General features: G+C 47.9%; 1 protein-coding gene across 1 annotated transcript in view; it reads left to right on the top strand.

Moving 5' to 3' along the window:
- The first annotated feature begins 5,490 nt into the window (after positions 1-5,490).
- Positions 5,491-24,792, top strand: part of LOC128343475 (disintegrin and metalloproteinase domain-containing protein 10-like) — a 30,764-nt gene continuing 11,462 nt past the window's right edge. The window contains exons 1-10 of the mRNA XM_053292605.1: positions 5,491-5,497; positions 7,803-7,941; positions 10,794-10,912; positions 12,519-12,677; positions 13,908-13,999; positions 15,219-15,341; positions 16,922-17,014; positions 19,542-19,710; positions 23,119-23,279; positions 23,976-24,147. Of these exons, the coding sequence (XP_053148580.1) occupies positions 7,880-7,941; positions 10,794-10,912; positions 12,519-12,677; positions 13,908-13,999; positions 15,219-15,341; positions 16,922-17,014; positions 19,542-19,710; positions 23,119-23,279; positions 23,976-24,147 (1,150 nt within the window). The 5' untranslated portion in view covers positions 5,491-5,497; positions 7,803-7,879. The remainder of the gene's footprint in view (positions 5,498-7,802; positions 7,942-10,793; positions 10,913-12,518; positions 12,678-13,907; positions 14,000-15,218; positions 15,342-16,921; positions 17,015-19,541; positions 19,711-23,118; positions 23,280-23,975; positions 24,148-24,792) is intronic.

Raw genomic sequence — 24,792 nt, 5'->3', positions numbered from 1 at the left:
AGTCAGGACAAGAAGGGGTGGGGGGTGCTGCCTGACACTCCTTCCCCCTCCCTCTTGAAGAGAATGTCTTGCTTAAGCTGAGTTGAGATTAATCTTCCAATTGCCCAACAGCGTGCCAATGAGTTGGGGGAGAGCAAAGAGTGACCTGTCTCCCAGCCAGCAGGGGGACCTGTCCTTTAGGGGCCTAGGGACTTGTCACCTTCAGTTAGAGCTATGGCCCTGATACTTGTTTTGTGGATATTGGAGAAAACTGTCATCCCTAATAAATGGAACCTAGGAAGCTGCCATATACTGAGTCAGACCATTGGTCTATCTAGCGCAGTACTGTCTGCACAGACTGGCAGCAGCTTCTGATTTGGTACCCACTAGGAATGAGCACAGCTTCTCTGTATGAGTCTACAAACTGTCTCCAGGAGGATTCTCATAACAATGGCTTTGAATTAAGGTGCCATTGAAAAATGGCTGAATGCATTGGCTTGGTGCCAGGAATTGTGCGTAATATTTTATATCTTGTGTTTCTGACTTCATGGAACTCAACTGCTGGGAGGGTGGGTCTTTCCTAATAAGGAAAAAGGTCATTCTAGTCATAATGAATCTGCATACTTTCCTTTCACTGTCCCTACAACTGGACTAAATTTGGTTCAGATAGATTAGGCAGATCACAAGTTAAGCCCACTTGTGCCTCAAACGTTCATGTGTCCACCATCTTGAACTGAAGTGTATGACATCATCACACACTGTGTTTGAAGTGGCCCTACAACTACCAGATTTGGTCCAAATCGGTTAGTCCAACAAGTTAGTCCAATTGTGCCTTAAATGTTCACATGTCCACCATCTTGAATTGGGGTGGATGATATAATCACAAATGATGCCTTTGAGGTGTCCCTGTGTGTCACTCACTACAACTGTACCAAATTTGATTCAGATCGGGTGGGCGGTCCACTAAGCCCTCTTGGGCCTCAAACATTCATGCTTCTGCCATCTTGGATTGGGTAGATGACATCATTACAAACTACACCACTGATGTGTCCCTACATGTCACTCACTACAATCGTACCAAATTTGGTTCAAATTGGTTAGACAGTTCACAACTTAGCCCACTTGTGCCTCAAATGTTTATGCGCCTACCTTTTTGAATCGGTGGATGATGTCATCACAAACTATGCTGTTGAGATGTCCCTCTGTTTCACTACAACTACCCAATTTGGTTCATATTGGTCCAGACATTGCAAAGTTGATGAGGGGACACACAGACGAACACACAATGGAATGCCAGGTGATCTCAACCTACTGGAAAGTAGGCAGAAAGCCCAGGAAAACCATAACAGAAGGATCAGTTCAGAGGACTGGGCGGAGATTACATAAAGCCATTAGGGGTGTGCACAAAACCGGCTGGCCCAGTTTAGTTTGAATCCGAACAGAACTGGCCATTCGGTTTTTGCCCCCCCATCGAACCCAACCCCTCCCCCCGCTGGCCTTCCTTCTGGCAAAAATTGTCTGGTTCAGGCATTCTTTGGCCCATTCTGGGCCTCCCCCCCCCACGGCAGCCATTTTGGTTCCATCACGCATGCGCATCTACGTGGCCTGGGTCATGTACCTGGCCACACGGGCCCAATGCGCATGCGCAGTAGCTTCCAAAATGGCCACCATGGCGGGAAAAGCCTGGAAAGGGCCGAAGATTGCCCGAACTGGGCATTTTTTGCCACAAGGAAGGCCAGTGGGGGTTGGGAGGGAAACTCCCCCCCCCCCATGGCCTCAGAGATGCCCCCTGGAGGGAGTAAGTACTAAAAGAATTTTTTTAAAATAAAATAAAAATTGACTCGTGAACCTCCAAAATGGGTGGGGTGTGTGTGTTTGGCCCAGGGTCAAACCGAACCGGAGATGGTTCAGTCTGACCCCAAACTATTGAACTGAACCGGTTCGATGAACCCGTTTGCACATCCCTAACATCCATCAGCAGAAGGAGGAAAGCTTTGTCTCAGTGTGGCCCCATCCTGGAATATCTAACAGTGCTGATATACGGTATGTAGTCTTCCATTCAAATGCAAACTAGAGAGGACCCTGCTTAGCAAAGGGGACAATTCATGCTTGCATAACCTGCAAATTTCACTGAATCTGTGGCTGAGCTGTGCCACATCAGATGGCAGGGAAGACGTCACCTGATTTGGATCCGTCTCCCTTCAAAACAAATTAAATCTTGCATGCAGAGAACTAGCAGGTCAGGAAAAAAAGGCTGGGCTGCTAGATTTTTTAATGTGCAAGGAATTTTCCAAGGAGAAGAGTGCGCCAGTTCTGTGAACCTTTCTCCCATCTGCCATTGGAAGCCTAAGCAAGACGCAAGCTGGCTGCCGCAAAACTGACTTTATTCTTCCAATAAGGGGGAAATAGAGAGGTCGAGAAAAGGGTAAAAAGAGGATCCAATTCAGCATAACTTCCCACCCAGGGGAACAAGCCTCTACAGGATCCTTCATGAGCTACACTGCCTTTGTCAAGTGACAAATCATCGTCAAATCAGACACACCCTTAAAAAGAAGGCGGAAAAGACTTTTGCTTTCCCGCGAGCCATGGTATTTCTCTGGTCCTTCAGTTTTCCTTTCTTTAACGTGGTTCTTTCCCAAATTACTGGATCAGGTAAGCTTTGCACCCTTTGTTGCTGCTCTCCTTTTGATTTACGAAATCTGCAATCGGTCTGTGCTCCTGATAGCTCAAGCTAAGGTCTTCCATGTTGCTTCTTTAGTAAAGCAAGAGGGGGAAAAATCAGTATGCTATGGATGTGTAGGCAGGCACTGCTATGCATGTTCAGACAGAACTGTGTAATGTTTATCTGCGTGTGTTTTAACTGTAGAGGAGTTGGGCTGTTGCAGCTTTCTTATGAAGGGCTGTTGGACTGTGGAACTGCCTGCCTCATGCAGGCGTGGGCCAGGTATATTTAGCCTGGGGAAGAGAAGACTAAGGATGGAGAGATACAATGGGATTGTCAAATAGGACTGTCACGCAGAAGGAGGATTGGACTTAAGAACATAGGAACAGCCCTGCTGGATCAGGCCCAAGGAGGCCCATCTAGTCCAGCATCCTGTTTCGCACAGTAGCCCACCAGATGCCGCTGGAAGCCACAGGCAGGAGCTGAGGGCATGCCCACTCTCTTGCTGTGACTCCCCTGCAACTGGTACTCAGAGGCATCTTGCCTTTGAGGCTGGAAGTGGCCCACAGCCCTCCAACTAGTAGCCGTTGATAGACCTCTCCTCCATGAAGTGATCCAAACCCTTGTCCCCCAAGACACTTGTCCTCTTTTGCTCCTCAGGGCAGGACTAGAACGCTGGCCTGAGATAACAAGGAAGCAAATTCAGACTAGACATTAAAGGAGATTTCCTAGTGGTAGGAGCTCATTCAACAGTGGGACAGCCTGCCATCACCTCTGATTTTCCCACAGAGGCTGGGTGGCCACCTGTCAGGGATGCTGCAACTGATTCCTGCACTGAGCGGGGGGTTGGACTAGAAGACCTCTAAGGTCCCTTCCAAATCCACTTTTCTACTGATTAGCAATCAGGATCAAGGAGGCTGCATCCTGAGTCAGCTCGGATGTGGGGATGAAAAATCTCAAAAATCAACTTTCTTTGAAAACATTCCGATAGCATTCGTATTCAGTTTTTATTTAACGATGCTTCCAAATATGCTCGCTGTCAATTTTTTGCTTGTTTCAAACGCCACAAACTTTTGAATCTGGCACTGTGCATGGGTAAAGTTATATACATTATAGAACATACATTATATGTTCTATATGTTCTACATATATTATATGTTCTATATGTTCATTATACCACCTATACACCATAGGTGGTATAGAAATCAAATTTAATAATAATAATAATAATAATAATAATAAAAAAAAATTAATAAATAATAATAATATTAAATTTAATTGGCTTTTTAAAAACCCTCTGATAAATCTCTGCCTCTAATTCAGGCATCCTGAAACTTGGGTCCATGGGATAGGTGAAAACTGTCTGTGGAAAACTGAATATACATTAAAGGTAAAGGTAAAGGGTGCCGTCAAGTCAGTGTCGACTCCTGGCGCCCACAGAGCCCTGTGGTTGTCTTTGGTAGAATACAGGAGGGGTTTACCATTGCCATCTCCAGCGCAGTATGAGATGATGCCTTTCAGCAACTTGCTATATCGCTGCTGCCCAATATAGGTGTTTCCCATACCAACAGGGATTCGAACCGGCATCCTTTGGCTTGCTAGTCAAGTCATTTCCCGCTGCACCATTAGGTGGCTTATATTAAAGGTAGCTCCTGAATAACATTATTTATAATCAAATATAGTGCATCCTTTATTTTTCTAAAACGTTAAGTATTAAATTATAAATGGGGTGAGGCTCTGTGAAAATTGCCCAGAACACATTTGCTTCCTTCTTGAGAAAGTTATTGAGAATAACGATCTTGAGTGCTTATTTCTCTCTCTCGAATATTTACTGGAGCCTTATGAAAATATATTGAATAAATGGAGTGAGGGTCCAGGGGTAATACTGGAAGATCTGGGGAGGGGGGGCAGGATCCATACTGTACTTGCAAAAAGGTTAAAGATCACTCCTTTAAATCTTACCTTGGCATACTGCTGAGGTGCCATGGAATGTTCATAAGCACTCCAATTGCTCTTGGTGAAGGTGTATGCAATCAAATCCTCCTGATGAACCTTGCATCTTCTGTGAAGGAAAGATACAATTCATTTCTGCAGGTCCTAGGAAAAGGAAAAGCTGGATTCTGGAATACTAAATAAGGGGAGCTAACGGTGGGGGGGCGGTGGTGGTGGCGGTGGCTGGAAGTGGTGTGTGTTAATGTAAGTGGAACAAAGTCAAAAATACAGTGGAATATGGCATAGGCAGGGGATCAGTGGTTCAGAACATGGCTTTTTTCTAATTAAAATTCAGAACAACACAATGGTATGTAAATGGAATTTGTGCACATAGCATGTGCCGCTGCCACACACACCTGTGCATTTGTGCACACATACTTTGTTGCCTAGACATTTAGAAGCCTACATAGAGTGGGAGAAAATCCTCAACACTGGGAATTTGACAGCCCGATTACATAGGTACAGCCCTGCTGGATCAGGCCCAAAGAGGCCCATCTAGTCCAGCATCCTGTTTCACACAGTAGCCCACCAGATGCCACTGGAAGCCACAGGCAGGAGTTGAGGGCATGCCTTCTCTCCTGCTGTTACTCCCCTGCAACTGGTACTCAGAGGCATCTTGCCTCTGAGGCTGGAGGTGGCCCACAGCCCTCTGACTAGTAGCCGATGATAGACCTCTCCTCCATGAAATTCTCCAACCCCCGCTTCAAGCCATCCAGGTTGTTGGCTGTCACCACATCTTGTGGCAGAGAATTGCACAAGTCAATTATGCATTGTGTGAAAAAGTACTTCCGTTTGTTGGTCCTAAATTTCCTGGCAATCAATCAATTGCAGAAGAGTATTATATTCCCTGGAGAAGACTCTGTGGTGAGTAGCTGTGGATGTGGGAAGCATCTCTCTGGCAGAGGAAGGAGAAAGGGGGACATTTGATCAGAGTCTCGGTGTTAACAATACAACGTATATATGACTCTAATGTTTGAACTGTGCACAAATGTTCTTTTGGAATTGCATTTTTTTTTGTGGGGGGATTGCATGTTTTGTGTCTGGTCACATGCCTTTTTATTTTTATTTTTATTTTATTTTGGCACATTTCTATACCGTCCCATATACAAATCTCTTGGGTGGTTTACAATTTAAAACAACAATAATTAAACATTAACTCAATCAAAACAATTGAAAATATAGATAAAAACTCTGAAATTTAAAACTACAAATTAACAGCCTGATTAAACAGGTGTGTTTTCAGATTTTTCTTAAAAGCATGCATATATTTTTTTAAAAACCTCTGGCCACAATACTTAAAAGGACTTAAAATGGTTCCACCAATATAACAGATACTTCAAAAAGAACCCAAATCACGTTAATATTCAGAAGCTATTCCCACGATCAATGGAAAGCAGGCTAAGGGAGCTCAGTTCACTTTCTGTGGAGCGTGGGAATCACTGGGCTCCCAAGGCGGCTAGCCCACCAAAAACACCCTCACCTTAAATGAGGTTAACGGAGCGTTGCTGGCACCTCTTGGCCAAGCTGCAGCCCCCTATCCCCCAGAGACCTCCCCACCCTCACCCGAGCCCCATTCTTGCTCCTCCACACAGGAGCAGCAACAGCAGTGGTTGGCCGGACCATTCCTCTGTACTGCCACCACCATGGCCGCTCGTTCCCCTCAGGCCGATGACAGGCCTGGGCCCGTCCCTTGCTTGCTTGCCTGCCTCCGCCAGTGGCCTCAGTAGCCCCAAACAGCAGCAGTGGTTGACTGGGCCCTTCCTTGTTGCCATGGCTACTTATTCCCCTCAGGCCACCAACAGGCTCAGCCCTGTCCCTCACCCTTCCTTCTTTCTCTCTTCCTTCTTTTGCTCTTTTTCTCCTCCACTCGCTCAACCCCTCTGTCTTTCTTCCCCTTTCTTCTTCTTTTTCTTTCTTTCTCTCTGTCTCTCCTTTCCTGACTTAACAGATCTTGTTCATCTTGTTTTCTCATCTAATTCACATTTCCAATTCCTTCTCCTGAAGGGGCTCTTTCCTCCCTCATGCCCCCTCTCTTGGCAGACCCCTGCCCACTATCCTTTTAGATATATAGATTCCTCTCCTTTACAATCAAGAACATCTTCTGACCAGTAACAGTTGCATCCCAACACCTTAACCATCACAGGTCCCTCCAGACTATCTGCATATGGAATCCCTACTGCCCAATCACCACGGTGCCTCAGGCTTCTCCTCCCTATTTGCATATGAAATCCCCACTACCCAATCACCATTGTGCTTCTGCTCTCACAGGCTCCTCCTCCCTATCTGCATATGGAATAACCACTGCTCAATCAGGTGCTCTACTCGCGAACTCTCGCGAGAGCTGTGCCACACACGGGATTAGCCATGGGTATGCCTTAGAGAATTATATATACTAGCTGGGCCGGGTGCAAAGCATCTATGCCTCCGGCCGGCCTACTCACCATCGCTGCCTCCCCCACCTCCCGTTGGCCCGCCTGGCTTTCTGGCCGGCCAGCAGGCCCGCTTTCCCCCCACCCCCCGCCACCTCCTCCCATCCGCCCACCAACTCTCGGCAGCAACTTCCTCCTCCCAGTGGCCGGGGCGGCCTGCCGCCGCTGCCTCCTCCTCCTCCTCCCAGTGGACAGGGCGGGCCGCCACCGCCTCTTGCCAGACTGCCACTGCCTCCTGAGGCTACCAGCCAGCATCCCTATTTTCTCCCCTGTACCCGTTGCTATCCTATCTGCAGCTGCTTGCAAACTCTCACGAGAGCTGCCACACATGGGAAGGGTATTTCTAGGAAAATTAAATATATAGATAATCTATATATTTCATATAAATTGTAATATGTTTTTGACGTACTGAGATTGAGTTTATCTGTTTTATGCATTTTTAATTTTTTATATTGTTTTTATCCTGTGTTTTAACTTGTACACTACATGGAGATTTCTATACCAGGCAGCATAGAAATATGATAAAACAAACAAACAAATTAAATTAAATATAGGTGTTTTCCAGTTGGATAACATTGTTTTGGGTTCTTTTTGAAATATCTTTTTTAAAAGCTCTGGGTCGGGCTGATTGGGGCATGGTGGAAGTTTGCATATTGAAGTGAGAATGGTCCAGTGGAAATTTCATCTGCAGGTTCTCCTGTTAAGTCAGCGTGTGCATTTCCTCTTCTTCTCCTTTTAAGTGGACGGGGCCAGGCACCAAAGAGCTTTTATAAAGCACTATGAGAGACTTTCGTACGACAGAGCAGCTTTGGACAGGATGCACCAGGAGGCAAAGGAAGAAGGAAAGCTGGTTCTACTTGAGTTCCAGGCATACCAGAGGTAGGGTGATGCTTCTAGTTCTGGACCCTGTGGTGTTTTGGGTTAATCTATTCTTTGATCCAGGCCAGCTTTTGAATGGGGCTTTAGTTACTTGTAGGAGAGCTGGGCTTGTGGTCGCAAGCATTAGCTAAGCAGGGTCCACCCTGGTTGCTGGTTGGGAGACTAGAAGTGTGAGCACTGGAAGAGATTCCCCTCAGGGGATGGAGCCGCTCTGGGAAGAGCAGAAGGTTCCAAGTTCCCTCCCTAGTATCTTCTCAAACACAGGGCTGAGAGAGACTCCTGCCTGCAACCTTGGAGAAGTCGCTGCCAGTCTGTGAAGACAGTACTGAGCTAGATAGGCCAATGGTCTGACTCAGTATATGGCAGCTTCCTATGTTCCTATTCCAGTCCTGGAGTAGAGGCAGGGCTAACAAACACCAGCAGCAAGAGCCCTGAAGGCAGACTGTACTTGCCACTCTGTACATTTCTATATTTAATTCTCCTAAACATACCTGTCACGAATCTCATGTGTGGCAGCTCTTGCGAAAGCAGCTGCCTAGGGGATAGCCATGGGGATGGGAGACAATGATGGAGTCGGTGGGCTGGGCTGGCTGCCGGTTGGCTGGAGGAGGCGGTGGTGGGCCGGGCTGGCCTGGCTGCCCGCTGGGAGGAGGAGGTGGCGGGCCGGCTTTCTGGGGGTGTGGGGGAGAGGAAGTCAGCCAGCTCGCCAGAAAGTGGGGGGGGGGAGATGAGAAGCTGGGGGCGGGGCGGCCGGCTGGCCAGTCAGCCAGCAAGAAAGCTGGGCATGCTGGCAGGGAGCAGCGGCGGTGGGTGGGCCGGCCGGCCAGAGGCACAGATGTTCTGCGCCCGGCCCAGCCAGTAATATCAATTTCATTAAACTACTAATATTCCTGATCCCACTCCACTGTCTTGTCCTTGCACACCACCACTCCTTCCTCTGGATTCTACAGACCCCCACATCTGGAAATAAAGAGAAGGGAACACAGTCTTACCCACAGCTGTAAGGAGTGTCCTCCTTCTTTGCACCAATATGTGCCAATATTTCAGAGACGAAAATAAGGACGTGTTTGTTCCTCACATCCCACTTATCTAATTTGGGACAGGATTATTAATTCCAGAGAGTGCTGTAAGCCACTCTGAGCCTTTCGGGAAGAGCGGGATATAAATGGAATTAAAATAAAATAAAGGCTCTACTCTTAGGTCATTTCCTCCCTGCAATAGAAAGATCTTGAAATCTGCTGAGGAGGGAGTGTGGCTCAGTGGTGAAGAAGTCCCAGGTTGAATTCCTGGCTTCTCCATGTGGGAATGGGAAAGACCTCTGTCTGAAACCCTGGAGAAATACTGCCAGTCAGAGTAGATAGTGCCTGGCTAGATGGATTAAGGGTCTGACTCCGTATAAGGCAGCCAGCTTCCTTGGAGATGGGGGTCATAGCCCAGTGGTAGAATATCTGCTTTGCATGCAGAAGGTCACACATTCGGTCGCCGGCTTCTCCAGGTAGAGCTGGGGGAAGACCCCAGTCTAACACTCAGTCTGGATAGAGAGCTGCTGCCAGTCAGAGTAGACACTGCTGAACTTGTTGGGCCAAGGGCCTGACTCTGTATGAGGTAGTCCGAAAACGGCAGATGTCCCTGGTTAATAGGGACAGGTAGAGTGTCTGTATAAATCCCATGTGGTATTGTGCATTATCCTGGGCGTTGTCCCTCATTTTCTCTGAAGGAGGGGTTTTCAGAGACTCTCCCTGGGGTTCCTCATTTGGGAAGATCAATAGCGGTAGACTAATAATAATTAATAATTAATAATTAAAGGTAAAATGTGCCGTCAAGTCAGTGTCGACTCCTAGCGACCACAGAGCCCTGTGGTTTTATTTTGGTTGTATACAGGAGAGGTTGACCATTGCCTCCTCCCACGCAGTAGAAGATGGTGCCTTTCAGCATCTTCCTATATCGCTGCTGCCCGATATAGGTGTTTCCCATAGTCTGGGAAAGATACCAGTGGGGATTCGAACCAGCAACCTCTGGCTTGCTAATCAAGTCATTTCCCCGTTGCACCATTAGGTGGCTAATAATAAACAAACAAACAAACAAACAAATAAATAAATACATAAATAATAAACTTTGTTAGCCACCCCATAACAAATTGTTCTCTGGGCGGCTCATAACAAAGGATTAAAACATACAATAAAAACACATCACACATTACATCATAGCAGACAAGAAAGTGACAAGAAAATACAAAATACAATACAAAGCAGCGTAAAAACTTATTTTCAAATTCGTTAGAAATCAGATCAAATCTGAAAACCAGGATTTAAAAGGTCTGGGTGAACAAAAAGGTCTTTACCTGGCATCTAAAAGAACAAGGTGATGAAGCCAGGCAATCCTCGCTGGGGAGGGTATTCTGTAAATGCTTTCCTGAAAGATTCTTGGCCCATCCCTGCTGATCTTTCCCTGTGATAGACCACCAGAGTTCCAAGGCACACCCTCTGTTCACACAGAGGTTACAACTCCATGTGATCTGAATATGTACCCCTCCGCTTAGAATCCTTTGCAGCACACAGGGGTCTCACCAGCAGACCCAGTTCAGTGGTCTCTTAGCCAGACAGGTGCTTCTGAGAAGCTCCTGAGCCTCCAGAACGGAGGCAGCCATCTCTTGCTGTCTGTCCCTGCACCTTGGTATGCAGAGGTACACTGCCTCTGTACAAGGAGTCTCGATTTTTGGCTTTTGTTCCTAATCACCACGGTTAGAAAGTTCTGTCCTTTAAAACTAAAGATATCAGTTGCACTAGCAGACATTGGCACACCTTGTGGCAAGGAGTTCCATAAGTTAACTTGGCAATGTCACCATCTTTCAGGACCTTCAGGCTGAGACTACGGAGGGACCCGACAGTTTTTGCAAGGGGCTTTGAGATCACCAGAAAGGGGGCCTTGGGGCCCACGGATGTCTCTTTCGTTTACTCCGGAGACCTGGAAGGTGAAACAAACTGTAAAATGGGTTTGGAGAGAAACTAGCTTCCCAAAGAGGGAAGAGGCAGATGTCAACATTGTCAAAGCAGGGCTATTACTATTGCTATTAATAGCGTTGCAAATATTATTGACTATATTAATAAATATTAACATTAATTATATTAATAAATATTATTATTAATTTTGTTATTAATAATGGCTGGCATGTTTCACAATGTCACAGTTGTGAAAGGACGTTGTGGTCGCGCAGCATTCATGCACGAGAACATTCTGCCACTCCGGGAGATTGCACTGTTGAGCAGTGTTTGCATTAGCACAACTGCGATAGCGCCAGAAATAAGCCAGTGAGACCACAGTGCTCAATCTTTGCGCATGCACAAGAACAGGGAACAGTCTCGGTTGGGCTAGCACAAGATAAGCTTCTCCTTTTCTGTCTCCCAGCATGGAATTCAGTACCTGGTATTCTGGAAATTCAGAATTCAGAACTTTCATTCATTTCATTCATTCAATTTCTATACCGCCCATCTAAAAAATGGCTCATGGCTTTGTATTCTGAAAGCTTTCTTTTTGAAAAAACAAAGCATAGTTTCTAGTCCTTAATTCAGTGTGCAAGGTCTGGGTGAAGTGGAATTTGTGATTAGTGGGAGCAGAATAAATTATATGGGAGGAGAGCTGGGCTTGTGGTAAGTAAAGTGTGCTGTCAAGTCAATTTTGACTCCTGGCAACCACAGAGCACTGTGGTTGTCTCTGGTAGAATACAGGAGGGGTTTACTATTGCCTCCTCCCGCACAGTATGAGATTGTGCCTTTCAGCATCTTCCTATATTGCTGCTGCCCATTATAGGTGTTTCCAATAGTCTGGGGAACATACCAGCGGGGATTCGAACTGGCAACCTTCTGCTTGTTAGTCAAGCATTTCCCCGCTGTGCCACTTAAGGTGGTACAGTTTTGTGGTAGTAAGCATGAATTGCCCCTTTGCTAAGCAGGGTCTGCCCTGGTTTGCAATTGAATGGGGGACTACATGTGTGATCATGATCAGATATTCCCCTTGGGGGATAAGGCCGCTCCGTTAAGAGCACCTGCATGCTTGCATCCAGAAGGCCCTAGATTCCCTCCCTGGCATCTCCAAGATAGGACTGGGAGAGACTCCTGCCCTGCAAGCTTGGAGCAGCTGCTGCCAGTCTGTGTAGACAATACTGAGCTAGATGGACCAAGGGTCTGACTCGGTAGAAGGAAGCTTCCTATGTCCCTATGCCAAATATATGGACATAGGTAAGTTGCTAATATATGCAGCTTGCAGACTGCAACGTGCCATGAGACTGGATGCTGACCTTTCTAGTACGCTGGCTTCCGACACTATTATTATTATTACATTTATATCCCACTCTTCCTCCAAGGAGCCCAGAGTGGTGTACTACATACTTAAGTTTCTCCACCCAACAACCCTGTGAAGTAGGTTAGGCTGAGAGAGAAGTGACTGGCCCAGAGTCACCCAGCTAGTCTCATGGCTGAATGGGGATTTGAACTCGGGTCTCCCCGCTCCTAGTCCAGCACTCTAACCACTCCACCACGCTGTCTCTCACAGACACTATTATCTGTGTGGTCCTGAAACAGGAGAGGCTGGTTCTTCCTGCCATGGGTCCATCATCGACGGCCTTTTTGAGGGCTTCATCCAGACACGGAACGGCACCTACTACATTGAATCCGCTGGGACGCCGCTCGGGAACCAGAGTTCGCCAGACCAATTGCTCATCCACCACGAAAGTGACTTAGGTGATGAAGGAGAAGATCGCCTCCATTGAGGGGTGTCCCTTTGTGAAGTAGGTGTGGGGGGTGGAGAGGGAGGGAGGGGGAGAGAGAGAGAGGAGAGAGAGAGAGAGAGGAGAAGATCCCAACAGCCGCCACTGAGAAGGATGCTGTGCTGGGTGGAATAGAAACAGTATCAATGGTGACTAGTCTTTATGGCCACCTCCAGCCTCAGAGGCAAGATGCCTCTGAGTACCCGTTGCAGGGGAGCAACAGCAGGAGAGATGGCATGCCCCTTTCAACTCCTGCCTGTGGGCTTCCCAGAGGCATCCGGTGGGCCACTGTGTGAAACAGGATGCTGGACTAGACAGGCCTTGTGCCTGATCCAGCTGGGCTCTTCTTATGTTCTTGTGACACCGTCCTTTGGAAAAAGTGTCTCTTGGCCCAGTTACGCAGGGCTGGTTTCCAAACTGCGTGTCACAAGAGGACCCGAAGAGGGTTCCCTGTCCCAAAAGGACTCGGAATCCAAAAAGAAATCCAGGAGGGAGGCATCATCAGCAACAGCCACTGGGGGACATCCTCTGCTGGGCTGAACAGGGACAGTGGCTCTCTTGCTGCCAAATTCAAGAGACCCATCACTTTAAAAGATGCCCCTTTGCCCAGTTAGCGGCATGAATCCTGTCCCATTCCCAAAAGAACCCCACAAAGGCAGAGGTGTGCCTAGGTAATTTTGGAGCCTGGACTTAAAGGCCCTGGAGCCCTCCACCCCACAATTAGGGTTGCCATGCCCCCCCAAATTCTGGGTTTCACCCAATTTTTAAGCATCTCACCCTGATTTGCCCGGATCTCAACTTTCATTTAAAAAGCGGGGGAAAGCTAAGCTAAGCTCTAGCCCTTGTAGAAGCGGAGTTAGGGAGCAAAACGTGCGGTCACTATTCTGCTCAAAAATCATTGTCAAGCCAATTTACATAATATGCAAATTAGGCACCTGGGTTTTGAAAGCCAGATGATGGCAACCCTCCCCCCGCTGCAAGTTAAGCATCATTTTTCAACACGTAGGTTCTTGAGGGCACAAACCACACCACCCAGGACAGACTAAAGACGATTTGGGGACCCCCAGGGGGTGTGGAGGCCCTGGACTTCGGCCTCAAAGTCCAGGGGTAAGAGCGTCCCTGCATAAAGGTATGCCCTGATATAGCATGGCCATTTCCCCATCGATACTGCAGTACCATGGCTAATTTCTGTTTGTGATTGCAGACTATGAGCTTTGGGGAAATCCCGAATCGGCGTCTCTGGCTGCGGGAATGCACCGACGCCTGCAGGATGCCCAGCGGGAACTCGCAGTGGAGGTGAGGAGTCACTTTGAGGGTTGCCAACCCACCACGATTGGCCTGGAGAACCCCGGAGTCGGTGTCAGCCTCCAGGTGACACTAGAAAGCCCACCTGGAGGTCTGAATGACAGCTGGTCTTGTGGTAGCAAGCATGACTTGTCCCCTTAGCTAAGCAAGGTCCACCCTGGTTGCAATATGAATGGGAGACTACAAGTGTGAGCACTGTCAGATATCCCCCTCAGGGGATGGAGCTGCTCTGGGAACATGAGAAGGTTCCAGGTTCCTTCCCTGGCAGCTTCTCCAAGATAGGACTAAGAGCAATTCCTGCCTGCAGCCTTGGAGAAGCCGCTGCCAGTCTGTGAAGACAATACTGAGCTAGATAGACCAAGGGTCTGACTCAGTATATGGCAGCTGCCTCTGTTCCTATGAGGCTGTGCAATTTATTGCAGAGACACTGCCAGTCTGCAGGGACTCCCCTTCCAAGGAAAGCAGAATCCAGAGGGCGTTGCAAACTTTGGGGTGGTATCACTGCTCGGGTAAGCGGGTCACCTGAGACAGTGTAGCAGTGGGAATGCTGAGGTTTGTGGCCTGTTGGTGTGGGGAGGAGCGGCCCAGCCAGCAGGCTTCTGTTTGCTCTTCCACTGCTGTCTGACTACAACTCCCATCACCTATGCAACTACAGTAAGTTGTAGCAGGGGGTGATGGGAGTTGTAGTCCAACAGCTGGGGAGCCTCTGGTTAGCCACCCCTGCGATAGAGGACCAACACCCATGTTTCTTAGCTCTGGGCAGGATCCAGATCAAGGCAGTCATGCTGAAAGCAGCACTGAAAAAACAGAGAAAGTGTGGGGCCCACGCAGGGGCCCATAGCACATGCTCAGCGGCCTCAAAAATGGCCACCGTGACAGGGGAAAGGGCTGGAATGGGCCGAAGAACACCTGAACTGCGTGGTTTCTGGTAAAATGGAGGCCGTTGGTGGGGAGGAACCTCTGCGGACCTGCCCCATGGCCTCAGAGAAGCCCCCCCACCCCGGAGGGGGTAAGTACTTAAACAAATTTTTTAAAATTAAAAAAAACCACTCATGAACCCCTCAAATGGCCAGGTGTGTGTGCTTCGGTCCGGGGTTGAGCCAAACCAGGGGTGGTTCGGCTCGACCCCAAACTGTTGAACCGGTTCAACATCAAACTGGTTTGCACATCCCCACTCCCCTTCTCTCTCCTGTTCCTCCGTTCTCCAAAGAGTAACAACTTGCGAAGGCAGAAGAGAAGCTTGGATTATTCAAAGACCTCTTGCCTCCTCCACCTTGAAGCAGATTATCTTTTCTTCAAAAGGTTTGGCTCCATAGAAGCTGTGATCGCCCAGGTAAGGGAACCTATCCAAAGAATCCAGAGTGGTTGGGGAGTTGGGGCCTCACTTAAAAAACAATTGTCGGTAATAAAGTCCTTTCTGGTCTGTGCCCCTTTAATTTGCAGGTGGGAATGATAATATAGTGGATCATATATTTGAATGCACCCCTTTTTGCTTGCAAACTGCAACCTTGAGGACTAGTGCCTTAATCCTGGCTTATTCCTTAGTGTCAGGCGTGGAGCCAGCCAAACAGCAGCCTGTGTCTGGTGGCGCCCGGCAGCCACTCTAGTGACTCACTGGAGGGAGAGAAAGGGAAATAAAGGCTGTCAGGTAACAAACACTGCCTTAAATGGACTGGAGAGGGTTCGCTTGGGTTTCTTCAGAACCCTGGTGAGGGAAAACTGGCTCAGGACTCTCTGGAGCTTGAGTCACACACCCCTGCGGGCTTTCCCATTGGTGACCCGGGTTCTTTGAACCCGTTTGCACAATGGTGGTTCCGCCCTTGCTATGTGTGTTATGCTTTAAAACTCTGGCGGTTAAAACAGACTGCTATTGGTTTTCCTCAACAATTAATGATCAGTTGAGGAGACCTTAAAAAGTGCTTGAGGGAGAGAGGTACATCGGTCCCGGACTTCTGCTGAGTCCATCTAGCTTAGGTTTGTCAGCACTGACTTGCGGCATCTCTCAGGGGTTTCGGACAAGGGTCTTTACCAGTCCGACTTGGAAGTGGGTTGAAAATAAAAATGCTCATATTATCATGCCCTTATACAAATCTATGGTGCAGCCATATTTGGAGTACCGTGTACAGTTCTGGTCACCGTATCTTAAGAAGGACATTGTAGAACTGGGAAAGGTGCAGAAGAGGGCAACCAAGATGATCAGGGGCCTAGAGCACCTTATGAGGCAAGGCGACAACACCTGGGGCCATTTAGTTTAGAAAAAAGATGACTGCGGGGAGACATGATAGAGGTCTATAAAACCATGCATGGTGTGGAGAAAGTGGAGAGAGAGAAATTCTTCTCCCTCTCATCTCACATAACACTAGAACCAGGGGTCATCCCATGAAATTGTTGGCCAGGAAATTTAGGACTAGCAAACGGAGGTACTATTTCACACAACACATAATTAACCTATGGAATTCACTGCCACAGGATGTCGTGATGGCCACTAGCTTAAAAGCGGTTTAGACAAATTCACAGTGGACAGGTCTATCAGTGGCTACTAGTCTGGTGGCTATAGGCCACCTCCAGCCCCAGAGGCAAGATGCCTCCCAATCCCAGTTGCAGGGGAGCAACAGCAGGAGAGAGGGCATGCACATACCTCTTGGCTGTGGGCTCCCCAGAGGCATCTGGTGGGCCACTGTGGGAAATGGGATGCTGGACTAGAGAGGCCTGATCCAGCAGGGCTCTTCTTATGTACTGGGAGATGCTGCCAGCGACTGAACCTGGAACCTTCTGCATGCAAGCAGATGCTCTGCCACTGAGCTAAGCCCCATCCCTGAACGGGATTGCAAAAGGACCGAGGGCCCAAGTAACTGATGCAATTTGAAGTCAAAGAATGCTTACGATAGCAGAGTTCTCTCCCCCCACCCCCAGATTGCCAGCTATGTCAGAGCAGTAAATGCCGTTTATGAACAGGCAGAATTTGATGGAATCAGGAATATCGACTTCAAAGTGAAGACCATCAACGTAAGTAGGAGAACCCGAGAATGTTAGAGTGGGGAGGGCAAATGTAACACCAATTTTCAAAAAGGGATCCAGAGGCAATCCGGGAAATTACATGCCGGTTAGCTTAACGTCACATGAAATTGATTGCCGGGAAATTTAGGACCAGCAAACGGAAGTATTTTTTCACACAATGCATAATCAACTTGTGGAATCCTCTGCCACGAGATGTGGTGACAGCCAACAACCTGGATGGCTTGAAGAGGGCTTTAGATTACTTCATGGAGGAGAGGTCTATCATCGGCTACTAGTCGGAGGGTTATAGGCCACCTCCAGCCTCAAAGGCAGGATGCCTCTGAGTACCAGTTGCAGGGGAGTAACGGCAGGAGAGAGGGCATGCACTCAACTCCTGCCTGTAGGCTTCCAGTGGCATGTGCTGGGCCACTGTGCGAAACAGGATGCTGGACTAGATGGGCTTCCTTGTGCCTGATCCAGCAGGGCTGTTCTTATGTTCTTATGAGGGGCCTTGGAGGTCCTCTAGTCCAACCCCCTGCTTGACTGCTGCCGCATCCCGGAGTGCCAAGCCGTCCCAATCACCATGGTGGGCCTTTTCATTCCCGCTTTGGCTGCACTCACTAAGGCCTTGAGGATCAAGAGGTCTCAGGATAGCCCCTACAGGACTTTGCCATGGGCTGGGTGAGCTGCATCTCCTGCATTCATAGCGCCAGGAGCCAATCGGACACCAAGGACCTCCACCCAATCAGTACGCTCCGAGAAGTACCTCCTGGGGGTGGGATGACTCCCTGGAGCTTTCTGATTGGGTAAAGGCCTGTCCCTCCCTTCTTCTTCATAAGGCTTATGCATGCAGTAGAATGATGAGGTGGTCAAGACCTGAGGTGGTCAAACGGAACATAAAAAGCTGCCATCTGTGGAGTCAGACCCTTGGTCCAACGAGTCCAGTATGGTCTGCACTGGCTGGCAGCCACTCTCCAGGGGTTAAGGCAGGAATGTTTCTCAGCCTTACCCGGAGATGCATGCTAAGCAGATGCTCTATGGCCCACCTAGGAACACAGCAAGCTGGCTTAGACCCAATCAGACCGTTGGTCCATCTAGCTCAGTATTGCTTACACCAGGGCTGCTCAACTTTGGCCCTCTTGCAGAAGTGGGCCTACAACTCCCATAATCCCTGGCCACTGTGGCTGGGTATTATGGGAGTCCAAAAACAGCTGGAGGGTTTAAGTTGAGTCTGCATTGACTGGCAGTGACACTAAGGCTTCCGGCAGGGTTTTCTCCCCAAGCCCTACCTGGAAATGCTTCAGGGACTGGACCTGTGACTTCTCTCCAATTTTTTTCATCTGTGTGCAGAATGAATTTTGTTCTGGGTGGCAGTATCAAGGCAGTGTGTGTGTACATGCATTCAGAATGGGGCCTTCCTGATTCAACCTGAGCGGGATCTAAAATTAACTGAGCAGACATAAAAAAAAACTTGTGGCACACGAGCACGTGCGCACGCCTTAGAGGGGACACTGTCACCCATCCAAATGCAAACCATGAAAAACCCTGCTTAGCGACGGGGGAAATTCATGCTCGCTACCGCAAGACCGGCCCCATCCTCAGCTGTGCCACTTCAGTCGTCAGGTGGGGGATATCATTTTTGAATGTTTCCCTGTGCCAAGTATTTTTAAAGTCCCTGCATGTCAAACATTTAGTATATCAGGTTCTAGGACACCACTTCCTGTTGTGCTAGTGTTCTACTTGCAAGGTGGGTTTAAAAAACAACATGGAATATTCATAACTGTGATTCCTCCACCTGTATTTATAATTTATTTATTTTATTGTTCAGTTTTTATACCACCTTTCACAAGGCATCCCAAGTGCTGTAAACTCAGGTGAGCTGGAAGCTCTTTTCAGGGAAAGGGAGCCATTTCCCAACCCTCTTTGGGTATTGGTTGGAAAATCACCCCTACTATTTTCAAATAGGGGTTCTCTTCTGTCTAGCAGAGGGACTCCTCCACCAAGTTCTGTTGCATCTATATTTCATTCATTCATTTATTTATCATATTTCTATACTGCCTGATATGTACCTCTCTAAGCGTTGTACAAAATTTAAAACATTTAAAAGTTACAGATGAAAATACATGACAATGAAAACAAGAGAATAAAATAGTTATTAAAACGAAGTTTTTAAAATTATTAAAATTAATTCTAATTAAAAGCCTGCGAAAAGAGGAGAATCTTGAGGTTCTTCCTGAAAACAAACAGAGAAGGAGGTGCTTTTATTTCAGTAGGGAGCATATTCCAAAGCCCCAGGGCAGCCACAGAGAAAGCCCGGTCCTGAGTCGCCACCAAACAAGCCGGTGGCGTCCAAATGAGCCGGTGGCGTATCATGCCTCGGATGCTTCAGTGCCTGACCTTCTGTTGTCAGTGCAATGCTGAACTTCCTTTTGTTAAGCTCTCTTCTCCCCTTAGCTCACATGGCCTTTCTCATCCTGAGGCCCTTTGAGGGGGGTTGACGTTAATCAGCCAGTTTTGCGCTATCCGTGTTTTGCAGATCATCGAAGAGGAGAGCCGCTCAGACTCCATGGAGTCGTCTTTCATCAGTCCGGAGATGCTTCTCTGGCTTCACTCCAAAACCAACTGGAACAGCTATTGCCTGGCTTTCCTCTTGACTGACAGGGATTACAGTGGCATCCTGGGGATTGCTTTCAACGGGCTACCTGGTGAGGAATTAATTTGTAAACAGAGGCCTGTAAAGATCCACAGATGTGTGGCTACCTTCTCTCCGTCCATGGGCAAAGAGGGTGTCTCTCTAATATTTAGCAGCGTGGGGTGGAGGAAACCCTACTCAATGTCACATGATAATCCTTTCAAAGGGCTTGCAGTTGTGTCTCCAAATGTGGTCGCACCGTAGTTTTGTATAAGGGCATTAGAATATTAGCCGTTTTATTTTCAATCCCCTTCCTAATGATCCCTAGCATGGAATTGGCCTTTTTCACAGCTGCCGCACATTGAGTCGACACTTTCAACGAGCTGTCCACCACGACCTCAAGATCCCTCTCCTGGTCAGTCCCTGACAATTCAGACCCCATCAGTGTCATGATGAAGTTGGGGTTTTTTTTGCCCCATCATGAGAATTTGGGGTGTTTTTTTTTGCCCCAATACGCATTGCTTTACACTCACTTACGTTGAACCGCATTTGACATTATGTTGCCTACTCACTCAATTTGGACTCTGGAGAGATCCTTTTGGAGCTCCTCACAATCTGTTTTGGATTTCACAACCCTGAATAGTTTGATGCCATCTCCACATCTGGCCACTTGGCTGCCTACCCCAATTTCTAGATCATTTATGAACAAGTGAAAAAGCACCGGTCCTAGGACCGATCCCTGGGGGACCCCATTCCCTACTTCCCTCCATTGTGAAAACTGTCCATTTAATCCTACCCTCTGTTTCCTGTTCTTCAACCCATTACCAATCCACACACGAACCTGTCCCCTTATCCCTTGACTGCTAAGCTTACTCAAGAGCCTTAATGGGGAACTTTGTCAAAAGCTTCATCAAAGTCTCCATTAGGGGGAGAGCAACTGTCCCTCTTCAGCCTCCCCCTAGTGGCTCTTTTTCTAGAGTCTCCCATTGTGTTTCTTTTCACACTGGAAGTTCTTTTTTGGGAAAGGGAGCCATCTCCCGACCCTCTTTGGGTATTAGTTGGAAAATCACCCCTACTATTGAGGTATCTTTACAAATGGGGGCTCTCTTCTGTTTAGCAGAGGGAGAGCAACTGTCCCTATTCAGACCAACTAAGTACGCCTCCCAACAGGGGCGTAGCAAGGTTGGAGTGGGCCCAGAGACAAGATTTTAAAATGCACCCCCCCCACACTGAAGCTCAGCTCATAAAGTAAAGAAATCTTAAATGAGGCGGAATAGTGGTAACAAAAAGCATAGTAAAATTTATATATATATCTATCTCCTATGTGCCACAATAGAACATCATCCTAAATTATTTTTTAAAGGTTTTGTAAATTGTGGACGTCATTTAATGGTACTAGAGAAAGACATGCTGTTTTGGTAGCTCCAGGTCATCAATTTTGGAGGATGAATACAAGTGAAGGAAGCCCGGGCAGGTGCGCGGCTGGGGGAGTCAGTCATGTGACTTGCCTCTAGAGGGGCCCCCAAGGCAGTGGGCCCCCAGACAACTGTCTCCCCTTGCCTTATTATAGTTATGCCCCTGCCTCCCAATGGTTGTGGCTGGGGTCTCTCTTGTGTCTCTTCTTAGACTGCAAGCACCTTGGGGCAGGAAACCATCTTGAGGCTCTCTTGTGTTTGAGAATCACCCCTGGCAACTGGGCCAAGAGGCACCTTTTCTAGAGGGGACTCTCTTCTCTTTAGAAGTGGGGAGAGCAACTGTCCCTCTCCAGCCCAACGCAGCGTTCCTCGCAGTGGCCCTTGCTGCTGTCTCCCTTCTGTCTCTTTTTAGATTGTGAAACATGGAATCCTCTTCTTATGCCTTTTGTTCCGTAAACTACTTTGAGAATTTTCCTGTTGTTGTTGAAAGTGAGGTATAAAATCCATAACAACTATTAATATAATAGGGACATAGGAAAGTGCCTTCTTTCGGTCCATCTAGCTCAGTATTGTCTACACCAGAGTTTCTTAACTTTAGGCCCCCAGATGTTGTAGGACCACAACTCCCATCTTCCTCAGCCACAAAGGCCATGTCTGGGGATGATGGGAGTTGTAGTACAACAACATCTGGGGCCCAAGGGTAAGAAACCCTGGTCTACACAGACTGGCAGCGGCTTCTCCAAAGTTGCAGGCAGAATTTTCTCTGAGCCCTATCTTGGATAGGACCTAGTGTAAGGGTGCTCCTGGGAGCCCCCAAACAGGCTATCTGGGTAACACTGCCAGGAAAAGAACCTGAGATGTTCTGTATGCAAGCATGCAGATGCTCTTCCTAGAGCGGGCCCTTCCCCTAAGGCAGGCCTGCTCAACTTCGGCCCTTCTGCAGCTGTTGGCCTACAACTCCCATAATCCCTGGCTATCGGCCACTATGCCTGGGGATTATGGGAGAGCTGGTCTTGTGGTAGCAAGCATGACTTGTCCCCCTAGCTAAGCAGGGTCCACTCTGGTTTGTATTTGAATAGGAGACTAGATGTGTGAGCACTGTAAGATCTTCCCCTTAGGGGATGGAGCCACTCTAGGAAGAGCAGAAGGTTTCAAGTTCCCTTCCTGGCAGCATCTCCAAGATAGGGCTGAGAGAGATTCCTGCCTGCAACCTTGGAGAAGCCGCTGCCAGTCTGTGAAGACAATACTGAGCGAGATGGACCAATGGTCTGACTCAGTATACGGCAGCTTCCTATGTTCCTATGTAGTCCAAAAACAGCTGGGGGGCCAAAGTTGAGCAGGCCTGCCCTAAGGGGAATATCTTACAGAGCTCACACATCTAGTCTCCCATTCAAATGCAAAGCAGGGGGAACCTGCTTAGCAAAATCCATGCCTGCTGCCACCAAACCAGCCCTCCTCCCATATATGTTCTGAGTCAGACCATTGGTCCATCTAGGGCTCTACTGCCTCATCTGATCAGCAGCTGATCTCTGAGGTTCCTGACAAGGGTGCTTCCAAGCTGAACTACGGGTTAGTGATGGTTTAGGAGAGGAGAGCTAGTCTTGTGGCAGCAAGCATGACTTGTCCCCTTAGCTAAGCAGGGTCTGCCCTGGTTGCATATGAATGGGAGACTAGAAGTGTGAGCACTGGAAGATCTTCCCCTCAGGGGATGGAGCCGCTCTGGGAAGAGCAGAAGGTTCCAAGTTCCCTCCCTGGCAGCATCTCCAAGATAGGGCTGAGAGAGATTCCTGCCTGCAACCTTGTAGAAGCTGCTGCCAGTCTGTGTATAGACAATACTGAGCTAGATAGACCAATGGTCTGACTCAGTATTTGGCAGCTTCCTGTGTTCCTAGAGATTTTCTTCCTCCTCACTCAATGTCACCTCCAGAGTCCCACTGGGTTTGTGATGTATTATACAACCCCTGCAGGAGAGGAGAGACTGCTCCTCTCTGACTAAGAGACATACCAAGGGGGTGGGGTTCAGCTCTCAAAGTTTCTTTGTTGACATCATTTCATTTTTGTCACAGGTGACACAGGAGGAATTTGCTCCAAGCACCAGGTCTTCCGGAACCAGGAGGTCTCGCTGAACACGGGTCTGATCACGCTGCAGAAGTATGGCCAGCTCCTACCTCCTAGGATGATCCACTTCACGCTCGCCCATGAACTTGGACACAGCCTGGGTGCTTATGTGAGTGTGTGACCTTTTGGGAAGTGGGCCATAGAGCAGCGGTGGAGCATCTGCTTTGCATGCAGAAGGTCCAATTCTTGGTAGCATCTCCAGGAAGGGCTGGGAAAAGCTCCTGCCTGGAAACTTGAGGAGCTGCTGCCAGTCAGTGTAGACAACACTGATAAGTTAGGTAAACCAAGGGTCTGACTCAGCATAAGGCAGCTTCCTTTGTTCCACTGTGCTGGTGACGGGGAAAGGATCTCCACCCCACATCCAACAATCTAAAATTCATATTTTCTTCACTTATGCAAATATGGGTGCTAAGACAGGCTCAGTCACTACTAAATTTCAGCAGGAGTTGCTCCAGAGTGGACAGCAAGGTAGGGTTACATGAACCAGACAACAGGCCCAGAAGGCAGTTTTCAGAGAAGCAACATCTCTGGGTTCTTCAGGACCTTGGAGAGCTCAGAGGAAAGGCAGATGTTGCTCCAATAGGATCCAGAGCATGCAGCCAAGAAAAGGCTACAATTATTCACACACAATGGCAGCCTTTCTGGGTATTTCCAGTCTAAAACAGAACTGTTCCCTCCAGTTTAAGTTCCATCAGCAGCCTCTGAATGTGGCTGCAGTGGAGAGAAAACTCTCCATCAAAAGCAACTAAACCCCTCCTTCCCCAGGCTAGTGGTTCTCATGTTATCGGGACCATTTCCTTTTCAGCACGACGAGAGCAAAGAGTGTTCCCAAGTCCACATTGACACCACCTACGGGAAGTACCTGATGTTCGGCTATGCCTCGGAGACGTGGGAATTCAACAATGACAAATTCTCCCCCTGCAGCATAGCCTTTATTTCTAAAATCCTGAGAATGAAGAAAGATCTGTGCTTCGTGGGTGAGTCGCCCTTGCTTTCTTGTTGTCAACTGTTCCAGAATGCACCTTTCAACTTTTTACCAGCACATTAACAAAGAGACATTTTAGTTTTGTAGTGTCAAAGGTAAGGGCCTCACCGCAGAGCACACAAATCCCTGATATCTCTAGGTGGTGATGGGAAAGATGCCTGTCTGAAACCACTGAGATCTACTGCCCATCAGAGTAGATAATGCTCAGCTGGGTGGACCGGGATCTGACTCCATAGAAAACAGTTTCCTATATTAAGCAGGCACATCCATAGCTTAGTGGTAGAACACCTGCCTTGTACGGAGGTCTTGGGTTCAGTCCCTGGTGGCATCTCCAGGCAGTGCTGGGAAAGGTATGTCTGAAGCCCTGGAGAGCTGCTGCCAGTCAGAGTAGACAGCAGTGAACTAGATGGACCAAGGGTCTGACTCAGTAAAAGGCAGCTACATATAGAATAACTTCAGGGCTGGTTTTCTTTATGCATTCAAAACAGATTTATTTATTTATTTGCCGGCTGATGGACTTGTTTATCATGTCATCTAAAATATTTAATTTTATTTATTTATTTATTTATTTGAATAGAAAGTTGAGATAAAAACATAGTTAAGTCCAGACTTTCCAAATGACAAATGGTATTACCAA

The sequence above is a fragment of the Hemicordylus capensis genome, chromosome 2 (genome assembly GCF_027244095.1).
Source record: "Hemicordylus capensis ecotype Gifberg chromosome 2, rHemCap1.1.pri, whole genome shotgun sequence".
NCBI classification, from domain to species: Eukaryota; Metazoa; Chordata; class Lepidosauria; order Squamata; family Cordylidae; genus Hemicordylus; species Hemicordylus capensis.
The sequence above is the reverse complement of the archived record's forward strand: the minus strand, read 5'-3'. Positions and strand labels throughout refer to the sequence as shown.